Below are 12176 nucleotides of genomic sequence, written 5' to 3'. Positions count from 1 at the left end.
TTTGGTAAAACAATTTTACACATCCAATTTTGAACACCGAACTTTTTCCCTTTTCATATGAAAAAAGGTCGATGTTTTTACAATACACTGAACATCCATTTAATCAAAGAAATAAAAGGAGATTAACGCAGTTATATTAATTAAATCAAATAAGACCAAAATGATAACAACGGAGGAAATTAAACTACCTATTTACACACCCATTCAATATTTCTCTTTTAAACATTTGTCCTTGATTAAGTTTTATTCATTAAATGCGTAACTTTATTCAATTAAAAAATTAGTACAACATTTACAAGGCTTCTCCTCGATGTGTTGTCAACAATGTGTTGCACCAGTTTTTTTTTCATTCTTTTTTTTTTTTTTAATTTTTCCCTACACCACCATTATTATACATACATTCCAACTACATACTTAGTCTAGTAAATCAATATAATCTTCTTAATCCAAATAAACCAAATCTAATTTCTTTTTTTTTTTTCTTTTTTCTAATGTTTCTTTTCAGTTTTATTTATATATCGTTCTTTGTGTTAAAAATAAGAAATAAGAGAGTATAAGAAGAAGCTTTTTTATACACAAAATATTGTGATCGATTTTACAAAAATTAATTAAAAAAAAAATATATATAAAAACATTAAAATAAATAAACAAACACAAGCTTAAAAATATAAAACAACGTTCTACACACTAATTAATTCGCTAACCTCAGCATCAACAGTTTAAGCAAAGGTCAGTTTATTATTTAAAAAAAAAATACTTACTAATTTAAATATTTTATATTCTCTTTTTTTCAGCGTTCGTTTATGTGTTAAATTTACAAATCATAATTATAAATTAACAATTGTATCAGTATTATTAGCTATAGAACATTTCTCTTACTATCAAAAAAAAAAAAAACATTTATAGACAAAAAAAAATACTTCTAATTAGTAAAAAAATTTTATTAATCGTACATTTTCTTTGTTAAACAAAAACAAAAAAAAAATACATAAATCCTTTCGATTTAATCATTATTCAAGAACCTCTCCTTCTTCCCTAATTGTTACACACTAAAAACACATATTTTCATCCAATTTCTAAATGATGACCAGCGGAATGGTTGAAGGTCAACAACAACAACAGCAAAATGGCGGAAGTGGCAGCTCATCGGAAGATCCAAAAACCAATTTAATTGTAAATTATCTGCCACAGACAATGTCACAGGAGGACATTCGGTCTTTGTTTGTCAGTGTTGGTGAAGTTGAAAGCTGCAAGCTGATTCGTGATAAAGTAACAGGTAAAGTTAAATCGTTAAATATTTTAGTTTGCTTAAGTAAGTTCATATTTAATTCTTACATTGGGCGCCATTTAATTCATTTTGTCTTAAAATCAAGAATCAATAATTTTTATATGTTTTTAAATAAATTTAAATGATTTTGGAAATACGTCCTTATATTATACCACTTCAATACCCTTCTTACTTCAATACAGAAGGAGTCAGCAATTTCAAACTCAAAATATTCATTGAATCTAGTCATAAACAAGCACCACAGAGATGTTCAGATATACAGATACAGAGCTTCAAAAATCACAAAAACACTAATAGATCTAGTTTGGGTAATACAGCTACTAGGGAAATGCTTTAAAAGTAGCAAAAAATTGATTATTGAGATCTTATAACGAGAATATATCGAAAACACAAGCTGATAGAAAAATTTTGATTTCGTATTCGAGTTTAGCACACCCAAAACCTGTAAAAAAATATTGTTTTGTTCCTGGAACAGAAAAAGTAGCAAAAAGTCGATTATTGAGATTTTATAACGGGAATATCTCGAAAACGCGAGCTGATAGAAAAAAACCTGAGGTAATCGAGTGAAACGGACTTCGGATTCGGTTTCAGCGACCCAAAAAGCATATGATTAACATAGTCGCACCTCCAGGTCAGAATTTTTTTTATACCGTATAACAGGGATTATTCTTCGTTTGACGCTCATAAACGACTTAAATACAGATTCACTTTTAATGAATATCAGAATTGTGATAAGTTAAAATTCAAAAACAAAAAAAATTCCACCGATAAATACCAGAATACCGGCAGAATTAACTACTCACAAATCGTATTAAAAGTTTCCAAAGGATTCCATAAACTAATGAATTGGTTTCCAGGAAACAGAAATATTCAAAAATTGGGCGTGACAGTTAGTGTATTTTCCTTTAACTTCATTTTAAATGATTAACTCGCTTTGAAAACCATAAAAGCAAAGCTAAAAATGCAATCAAAATCTATGAAGGTTTTTCCCGACAAAATAAATGCATGAGAAAAATGAGTGTGGCAGAGGGCGGAATTTCGTCGGCCTCATAAGGAACCTCGTAACTCCACCTTTTTTCGAAAATGACTTTTGAATGCTATTTTCTAGCAGATATGGCAGCGGAGCAACCCGGAGAATTTGAAGACATTCCGAAAACTCTAAATAGACTTAAATTCAAATTTTGCACAGCACTTAACTCCCAACTATTCTGTTCTTTCTCTACTCTTTCGTCTCTCCTGTAAAATTTTGAATTTGGGAGTTACGAGGTTTCCTTATGAGGTAGACGATTTGTAAAGCTTCCTTAAAAGTCTCTCTTGCTCCACAAACTCTAATAATTCCAATATAAATGATATAGTCGTTTCTGAGCTAAAAGTATTTTAGAAAAGTGTGCAGTTTTGTCTAAAACTATTCTTCAAAAGTATTTTACCTCTTTTCTTTATAGTGATCGGAGTTGTTATTTGGCTGATATATGTAATTTAAATTAAATTTTTTTATATAATGTATATTTTTTCTTTCCACAATAGGCCAAAGTCTCGGCTATGGTTTTGTTAACTATGTTAAACAAGAAGATGCCGAAAAAGCAATAAACTCCTTAAATGGTCTTCGTTTACAAAATAAAACCATTAAAGTAAGTTTTAGAAAACAAAAAATAACAACTTGTTACTAAATCAAAATTTAATATTTTTCTTCTAGGTGTCAATCGCCCGTCCTAGCTCAGAATCAATTAAGGGAGCAAATCTATATGTATCTGGTCTTCCAAAGAATATGACCCAACCAGATCTAGAAGTACTATTCAGTCCATTTGGAAAAATAATTACCTCAAGAATTTTATGCGACAATATCACAGGTTGGAAAATAATTATAAAAATTATTATATTTATGAAGTAAAACTAAAAAAATATTTTTGTTTTTTTTGGAAGAAAAAAAAAAAAATATAATATCTAACCTTTAGTATGAAAAGAGAAATTTAATTTTTAATAATGTTAAAAAAAACAACACAAAACAAAACAAGTTCTGGATTTTTATAGACCAAAAAAAGTATATTAAAAACAAAATTAAAGTTTTAAAAGAAAAACAAAAATTAACAAAATTTGATTTTTTAATTTTTAATTTAAATAAAAAATAAAAAAAAAAAAACAAAATTAAAAAGACAAAATTTAATACATTACGTTTTAACAAAAACAAAAAATATTTTGTACCTTCAGGTGGAGCTAGTAGTGATTCCGGTAGGTAACCAAAATAATTTTTTTCGTATAAAATTTTGTGTTTATAATAACACGAAATTGTTGTGTTTATTTTAATTTTTAATTTGTTGTTTATAATTTTCATTTTTTTTTGTAAGTTTTAATAATTTATCATTATTTGTAAATTCGAATTCGATGTATCTCATTCACTTATTCAATTCATTTGTTTATTTTTTTTTTTGATTTCAAACTAATTCGCCATTTTAATTTACTGTTGTACGCCATAATGCAAAAGATAAATTTAAATAATAATAAAAAAAAAAAAAACAATAAAAATCCAGACATTAATAAATTTTAATATAGAAACAAAAGCTTTTTAACTTTTCCTTCTTCTTCTTCTGTCTCTCTATCTCTATCTATCTTTTTCTCCATCTTTTTTCAACTCATTAACTGCATTTGCCTAGTCTTTATCCCTTTGCTGTCCTTTTTTAATTTTATTTTGCTAAACTTAAAGTTAAACAAAACTTAAAAGTAAGCTGGAAAAGAAAGAAGAACAAAAAAGAAAAAAATTCAGAATAAAAAAAAGGTTTCTATCACACATTGTCTCAGACTCAGGACGCCTTTAGCCTAACAAAAAAAAAAACAAAAAAACTAAAATCAATGTACACCATATCCATAAATGTATCTAACTACAGGTCTTTCAAAAGGTGTCGGCTTCATTCGGTTTGATCAACGCCATGAGGCAGATCGTGCCATCAAGGAACTGAACGGAACTGTACCGAAAAACGCCACCGATCCAATTACAGTGAAATTCGCCAACAACCCGAGCAGCAGCAAAGCTTTGGCACCCCTGGCCGCTGCCTATATTGCGCCCCAAAATCCACGAGCGAGATTTGCAGGTGGAGCTGCTGCCGCTGCAGCGGCTGCTGCCATACATCATCCTACCGCTGCTGGACGTTATAGGTTTGATTTGAATTTTAATTAATTGTTTTTTATCTAGTTAATATTATTATTTTTTTTAAATTTTAGTTCGGTTATTCCCAGATATTCCCCACTGACTGGTGATCTCTTAGCCAACACAATGATTCCGGGGAATACAATCAATGGATCTGGTTGGTGTATTTTTGTTTATAATTTGGCACCAGAGACTGAAGAGAATGTGTTGTGGCAATTGTTTGGACCGTTCGGGGCTGTGCAATCTGTTAAGGTGAGCCTTTAAAAATCAATTTTGAGATATTTTTACATATATATCTTAAAAGTACTTAATTATTCTTAAATTAATGTACTGTTGGTTAAAATTAGGTTGTATAAATTTAGCGCCTCAAATATAAATTTTAAGGTTGGTTAATCTCCAACAAATTAAATTATCACGTTCACTGGGGTGTATGAGAAACATTTTCTTATAGAGAAATTTTTTAAGACTTGGTAGAATTTTTCTCCACTCGAATTCCAAATTTTTTAACATGCATCTCGAAACTGATTTATTGTTGTAAGTTCATCAACCAATGCAGAGTTGTGTTTTGAACAAACATTTTTGATCTGAGTTTTTAAAAATCTAATTGATTCCATTAGGGGTATAGAAATGCAATAAAAAAAGCATAGTTTTAGGCGTTTTTATTATAGAAATACGAAAGTAGAACTTTTAAAAGAACAGATGAAAACCTGAGCTTCTAGGCTGACATCTTTGAGATTACTCAAAACAAAAGAAGGAAGTGCGTTTGACTACATAAATGTAATTTATACAAAACGTTATTATTTGTTTTAAAACATTTTATTTACCTATTGTTATTATATTACCATCAGTCCAACACGCTTTGCATATGCTTCGTTTAGATATATGGTAGTTTAACAAGAAAGCAAGTTTAGTTTGAGGTTCTGTATATTTGTTTTCCTGAATAATAAAGTTTTTTTTCATTCATCCTTGTTTCTTGAAAACGACGTACAGTGTAATGTTTTGTTGCAGTATAGTGTATAGAGTTTTCCTTTCAGTTTAAAGGCATTTTTCGGTCACATTAGATGGCAGAGTTTTCTCGTCACTTCATCGATCCTACACTTCGCGATGGTTAATTTTGTCATCACCAGATGGCTATTTGAAATCATGATGTCACTTTTACCTTTGAAAATAATAATCCAGACTAAATGATTTTTTGCATGCCTGTTTTGCGTAAAAATGCATGCGGCAGTGTTTTTTTTACTAAATTAAATTTGCGCTCGTAAATGTAACTTAATTTTTTAAACTTAATTCAAACCCATAATTGGATTTTAATAAGATAAATGCATTAAAGTAGAAGGGTTTTATTTGGAGTGAATCCGAGTCCAACATTGTTTTGAGCTGATGATGATTACGAACTCGCCTATTTTCTATACTTTGAAAATTTAAAAAAAAAAAAAAACTAAGAACCATTTATTTTTTTATAATAATGGTTTTGTAAGTGTCCTGCATTCAATAATAACACAAGATCAGCTGGAAACATGGAAGACAACGATAATTGCCAAACATCCTCTCTGAAACGTAAAATGTTTAAAATTTAAATAGGTTTAAGTTAGACCGACAGAGCAGTTTGATGAAATAGCACAACCTACTCTGATTCAAAATAGATTAGTTTCTTTCTCATGAAGAATTCCTTTGTTAGAGTGAATCCATATATGACAATTCTGCTTATTTACATGTCCCTATCTCGTTCACCTTTTGAACAACTTTCTAGCAAACTCTAGGAGAATCAGAAAATCTCTAGATATAGGAATTAATTTGCTTGTGATTGAACCTTATAAGGAAACAGACTTCGATATCGATCCGTTTTAAAAAATTAACTTTTTTCTCAAATCCAAAAAATATGTTTTTCGAAAATTGGGTGCCGTGAAATAACGCCGAGCGAAATAACGCCGAATTCCAAAATTCGGCGTTATTTCACTTTCAAAAGCGAAATAAGGCCGAATTTCAACATTCGGGCTTATTTCACAATGACAAAGTGAAATAACGCCGATTCGGCATTATTTCACTTTTTCGGTGAGGCAAATCCTGCTAAGTGGAGCTTAGGAAAAATTGCAATGTAACCACCTGTAGTCAGTTTGGTATTGAAATGCCATATTCTTGGCAAAGGGACATAAGGCCCATGGACATAACAGCCACTTAATATTTGTGGACTTAAGTCCCAATTGAGTGAGACATAAGTTCCAAATTAATTGTCAAACTCAGGTTGGACATAAGACCCACAAATAAAAGATGGACGTTATGTCTCACTAACGAAGAATTCACAAATTATAAAATTATTTCCCAACTGGATTTGGGATAGTTACAAAATTCGATTTTGCACTTATGTCCCACCCTATTGGCACATACGCCTATCCAATAGTGTATCCAAAGCAGGACAGCATGTCCCCAGCCTACAAACATACTTCACTATTTATACGCCTAAGTCCTGTTTGTGTTATAACTTAGCAAACGCGAAGCGGAAAAAAATTTGCTTACATGAGAATATATTTAATTTTCGGAACCCAAACGCGAAGCGGAAAAAAATTTTGCCCACGGGAGAATCAATTTTGAGGTGTGAAAATAAAAATTCGCGCGAATTTTTATTTTCACACCTCAAAATTGATTCTCCCGTGGGCAAAATTTTTTTCCGCTTCGCGTTTGGGTTCCGAAAATTAAATATATTCTCATGTAAGCAAATTTTTTTCCGCTTTGCCTTCCACCAATTAAAACAGGTGGGATTTATTCGTTTCTTATCTTTGTATTGTGATGACCGCCCTATTTGCGAGATAATTTTCAAAATGACCCGCGCTTATCATGCGAGGTTGGTTGTATTCAAAGTTTCTTTTTCATTTAAAGAATCTGAAACAAAACGCAAATAAAATAGAACAAAAGTTATTCTACATTATTATTTTATATTTCGAAAAGTGTGGGGCTTATGTCCCAGTTAAATAAAAAATATGTTGGGCTAATGTCTCACTCAAGTGGGATATAATTCTTAAATTAAATGTCGTCCCACTCAAGTGGAACAAAACTCCCAAAAATAAAGAGTGGGCGTTATGTCCTTGGGTCTTATGTCCCTGCGCCACATTTTTATCACATCTTGAAACTTATCTAGGTTAATGAATAATTAAGAGGCATACCTATAAGAAATAAGAGCCAAAACTTTTTTGGAACCTATACCTCGATGGGATGGACATAAGTCCCAAATTGGGATGGGAGCCATTGTGCCCAAATAAATTTGGGACTTATATGCCTTTGAAAATAAGAAAAAGGGTACCATACCGGTTAACTTGCGTCTGCTCTTATGCTGACTTTTCTAACATTCGGCCTTATTTCTCAGTTGGGACTCGGCGTTATTTCACTTTGACAAAGTGCAATAAGGCCGAATGTTGAAATTCGGCGTTATTTCGCTTTTGTAAAGTGAAATAACGCCGAATTTTGGAATTCGGCGTTATTTCGCTCGGCGTTATTTCACGGCACCGAAAATTGTATTTATATTTTATTTAAAGTTAGTAAAATGCTTTCGTATAATTTTTTTTGTTGCTGAAATCGGTTGAATCGTTACCGAGTAAGTCAGAAATGAAGAAAACGATTTAATGACAGGTATCGTACGATGTAAATTGCCACGAATTACACAAAAACATTAAACAAAATAATAAAAAGTAAGTTTTTATATGGCAAGTACCGTTGATTTTGCTCCTAAACATAAAATTTAAATTTCGCCTTTAGGTATAAAAATCAAGTTTGAAGTAGTTAAGGGTGCAGTTAAAGATTGATACAGACATACAGAATTGTAGGACCCACTCTTTTGCATTCTCTATCATCGCAATGTCATGTCTGATTTTTATCTCCTTATCTTGCCCTGCTATAGTGGTATAGTACCAAGTAAAAATATTGTGTACTTTTTCTTTTACGGAAGCGTTTGAATAGTTATTTTAAAATTTAACAAATTTTCAAGCACACATTTTTGGATTAAAAAACATTTATTTTTGTTTTTGAAAAACATTTGTTGCAAAAATATTTAAAAATTTGTGTAACTAAAAGGCTTTAACGACAAAATAAAATTTTTTAAATATACAAGCAGTCAAATATGCTTCGTTTCGAAGTCGACACCTATTTAAAAGATGTTTTCTTAGTATATTAGTATTATATTATTATGTATGACCCGTGCTCATGTGGCTTGGGATGTTTAAGAAACTTTTTTTTTTAGCAAAAGTCGAAAAAGAAGCATCTACGGACCGAAATATATTTTGCAAACCAAATTTTTGTTTTGGATTACATGCTCCCTCAAAAGACAAACATTTTCGCATTAAAATATAAGCCTTCCATGAAAATTGCATTAAATTTTAATTTAATTTTTGTATCGGTACCCTTGACCTTAGTTAAATATAAATTTACAAAAATGTCCAAATAAGAAATAAAGTCCACATCTATTCCAGGTAATTCGTGATCTCCAGACAAACAAATGCAAAGGATTCGGCTTCGTTACAATGACCAATTATGAAGAAGCTGTTGTTGCTATACAATCATTAAATGGTTATACATTGGGCAATCGGGTCTTACAAGTCAGCTTCAAAACAAACAAACAAAAGCAAACGTAATTTTTACAAATACTAAATCGAAATCAATTGTTTGCGTTTTTAAATTTACTTTTACATTGATTTTTTTTTTCTCAAATTATGTTTATGTTTAAAATTATTAATAATTATTATTTGTGTTTTGTTTTTTCTTAAAAAGTCCGCAATATATATTTAATTTTATTTATTTATTATTTTTTTTTTTTTAAATTCGTTAATTAAGTGTGAAGTTTATTTTTTTTTTGTTTAAATAATTGTATTAAATTGTTAAGTTTTAGTTTTATTTATTTTTTTTTTAAACAAGCGGTCTTTTGTTTTTACTTTGTAAACTATGTTTATTTAAAAAAAAAAAAAAATATGGAACTTAATGTTAATAATAATGCAAAACATACACACACAAAAATTTTAAGGCTAAATAAAAAAATACTACAAGAACAGACAAAAATGCTAAAAACCTAAAAATAAATAAACAACAAATAGAAATTCACAACTTGTACTGAATTCCATGACGATTATTGTAAAGTTTTTCTATTTTATATTTTTTTTCTTATTTAAAAAAATACTAATTTGACTTAAATCACACACGCAAATAAAATTACGTTTATATTCCTTTTTTTTCCTACAAACGAAAAATATGTGCTCTCGATATTCATTTTCATTTTGTTGGTTTTGTTTATTTTTTTTTTCAAAAGAATTATTTAAATGCACGTAGGAAAAAAATGCAAATTTAAGCAAAAATATTAATAAAAATGAAAAAAAAAAATAATAATGCAGAGAAATGAGATAATGAGATAAAACACCATTTTTAAAAAAAAAGTAAAACAAAAGAAAAAAAAATATTAATAAAAAAATATTATACACCTTACTATATTATTATTAATATTATTATATATACATTTATATAAAATATTATATTATATATATTTAATCTACAATTGAGACAAAAACTAAAAATAAATAAAAAACAAAAAAACCAAATCATGATTTTCACAAATACATAAATTTATACATTTTGATTCCAAGTAATACAATAAAAAAAATAAAAATAATAAAAAAGAAATCATAAATATAATAAAAAACAAAAAAAAAAAAAAAAACAAAAAATCGAAAACGTATGTGAGAGGAACGTATACAATTAATATAACAATAAATTAAAAAATAAAACACAAAATATATATGTATAATATATATTTAAAAATTTTGTAGATACAAACAAAAAGGAAAATTTAAATAATAATAAAAAAAAAATCATAAACAAAAAAAAAACATTTATTATGATTATTATTGATTCGACAAAAAAACTAAATTTAAAAGAAATTATTGTAGCAAAATTTAATGTTATTGTAGAATAAATTTCGTTAATATTTATTCCTTATTTTTCTTCTTTTATCATCTTTAAAGTAAAAGAAGAAAAGTTTTCGAAATTGTCTCTTTTGGTTATTAAAAATAAAGAAAGAAAAAAACCACAAAACCAAAAACAAAACAACAAACAACTATCAAATTCTTTATCCCTCCTAATATTTAAAACAAAAAAAAAAAAACATACCTACACAAATATATTACAAACAAAATAAAATAATTAATTTAAACAAAGTTTATAATTAATTAAAGAAAAAAATATTTGTAGTAGTTAATTATAGAAGTTTTAGACATTTTTATAAAGAATCTTCTTTTCCTTAAAAACGTTAAAAACAAAAAAACGAGCAGAATATTGAAATTGGTAGAAGAATATTCAAGAAGTATATTTAAAAAAAAATATTTTCTTAAATTTATTTTTCAACTTAGTTGATGAAAAAGCTTTTTATATCCCAATTAAGTTGAGCATGCTTCATTTAAGTATAATTCTTGTTCTTACTGAGCTTAAAGCTTATGAAAAGCTTTTTAAATCCATATCAAACTTGATTAGGAGTCTTTAAAAAAGAAATGATTTTCGTAGATATATTGCATTCTATGATTTATTAGTTTTTAAGTGGAAAATATTATGTTGTTTTTTTTTCAAATCATCATTACTGTACTTATTATGTTCAAACCAATACATCTATATGAGCTTTATCATAGATCTTATCCATAGAGTTTAAATTTAAGCCAAGCTTTTACCAGTGTCATTAATCATAATTAAACTTGTTCAATTTTTAAGCGGACCGCTATTATTTTGAATAATAATTTCGATTAAGCTTTTTGAAAGCTTAATATACATGTATCTAAGTATTTTAGCAAATACTTTTTTTAACCGAGCTTTATCTATAAGCAAATGATCTATATAGGAGGCTAAAATCTAATGAGTAAATGTTGTAAATCCACTATCAAGTTGATAGTTGAGCTTTTACATGAGCTTTTTAAAGACTTAATAAATAAAATAAAGCTTTAATGTGAAGTAATAAAATTTTGAATTGGATTAAGCTTTTAATTGAGCTTTTATTTTCAAAGCTTTAACATTTAATTTTCTCTCTCTTTTAACTACAAAAGCTTATATATTTTTTTTATTGTTTCAAAAACATACTTCTTGAGTATTTTCTACTTGTTTTTTTTTTTTTTTTATATGTATCAACTTGATTCTTAATTAAAACAAAACAAAAAAATAAATTTAATTAAAAACAAAAATTTATAAAAAAAAAAAAAAAAACAAATGCTTAAAAATTAGTAAAACATAAATCGCATAAGTAGAAAGAAAATTAAAAAATTTTAAAGTTTCAATCACACACACAAAAATGAAGGAAGAAAGGATAAATAAACATTATTAAAAACAACAAAAAAAAAAACCTAATAGAAACAAAACTACACCAACGTTAAACAACGAACAAAAAAAATAGAAATTTATTTTACTATATTATGTGGTTTCAACAAGAAAACAAATTTTTTAATAAAACAAAAAAAAAAATATTAACAAAATTTCTTTTGCTTCTTTATAAATTTTTGGTTTTCCAGCACAAAAATATTTGTTTCGACAAAGAAGAAAAAAAAAAAAACCTAATGAAACCAATATTTTCTGTCTCATTTTAATGAAGTATAAAAAAAACTGAAACAAAGTAAAAAATAGAGAAAAAAACTCGAATTTAATTTTTTTGGTATGTTGCGCATGAATTATTATTATTATTTTATGTTCAATGTTTTTTTTAATATTTAATTTAGTTTGTGTCAATTACTTAATATTTTT

At 27.7% G+C, this 12176-nt stretch overlaps 1 protein-coding gene across 6 annotated transcripts in view; it reads left to right on the top strand.

Annotated features, from left to right (window-relative positions):
* The window catches only part of LOC129915594 (ELAV-like protein 3), a 39992-nt gene extending 28211 nt beyond the window's left edge, over positions 1–11781 (top strand). Inside the window, exons 2-9 of one of the 6 annotated variants that reach the window (XM_055995212.1) lie at positions 506–729; positions 795–1276; positions 2813–2916; positions 2982–3135; positions 3494–3514; positions 4168–4435; positions 4502–4679; positions 8885–11781. In XM_055995212.1, coding sequence (XP_055851187.1) covers positions 1081–1276; positions 2813–2916; positions 2982–3135; positions 3494–3514; positions 4168–4435; positions 4502–4679; positions 8885–9046 — 1083 coding nt within the window. In that variant the 5' untranslated portion in view covers positions 506–729; positions 795–1080 and the 3' untranslated portion in view covers positions 9047–11781. The remainder of the gene's footprint in view (positions 1–505; positions 730–794; positions 1277–2812; positions 2917–2981; positions 3136–3493; positions 3515–4167; positions 4436–4501; positions 4680–8884) is intronic. The other 5 variants (XM_055995209.1, XM_055995208.1, XM_055995206.1 and 2 more) reach the window with 5 other exon arrangements.
* The last annotated feature ends 395 nt before the right edge of the window (positions 11782–12176 follow it).

Source organism: Episyrphus balteatus, chromosome 3 (genome assembly GCF_945859705.1).
Source record: "Episyrphus balteatus chromosome 3, idEpiBalt1.1, whole genome shotgun sequence".
NCBI lineage: Eukaryota > Metazoa > Arthropoda > Insecta > Diptera > Syrphidae > Episyrphus > Episyrphus balteatus.
Note: the sequence above shows the minus strand (reverse complement) of the source record. Positions and strands in the feature narration are given on the sequence as shown.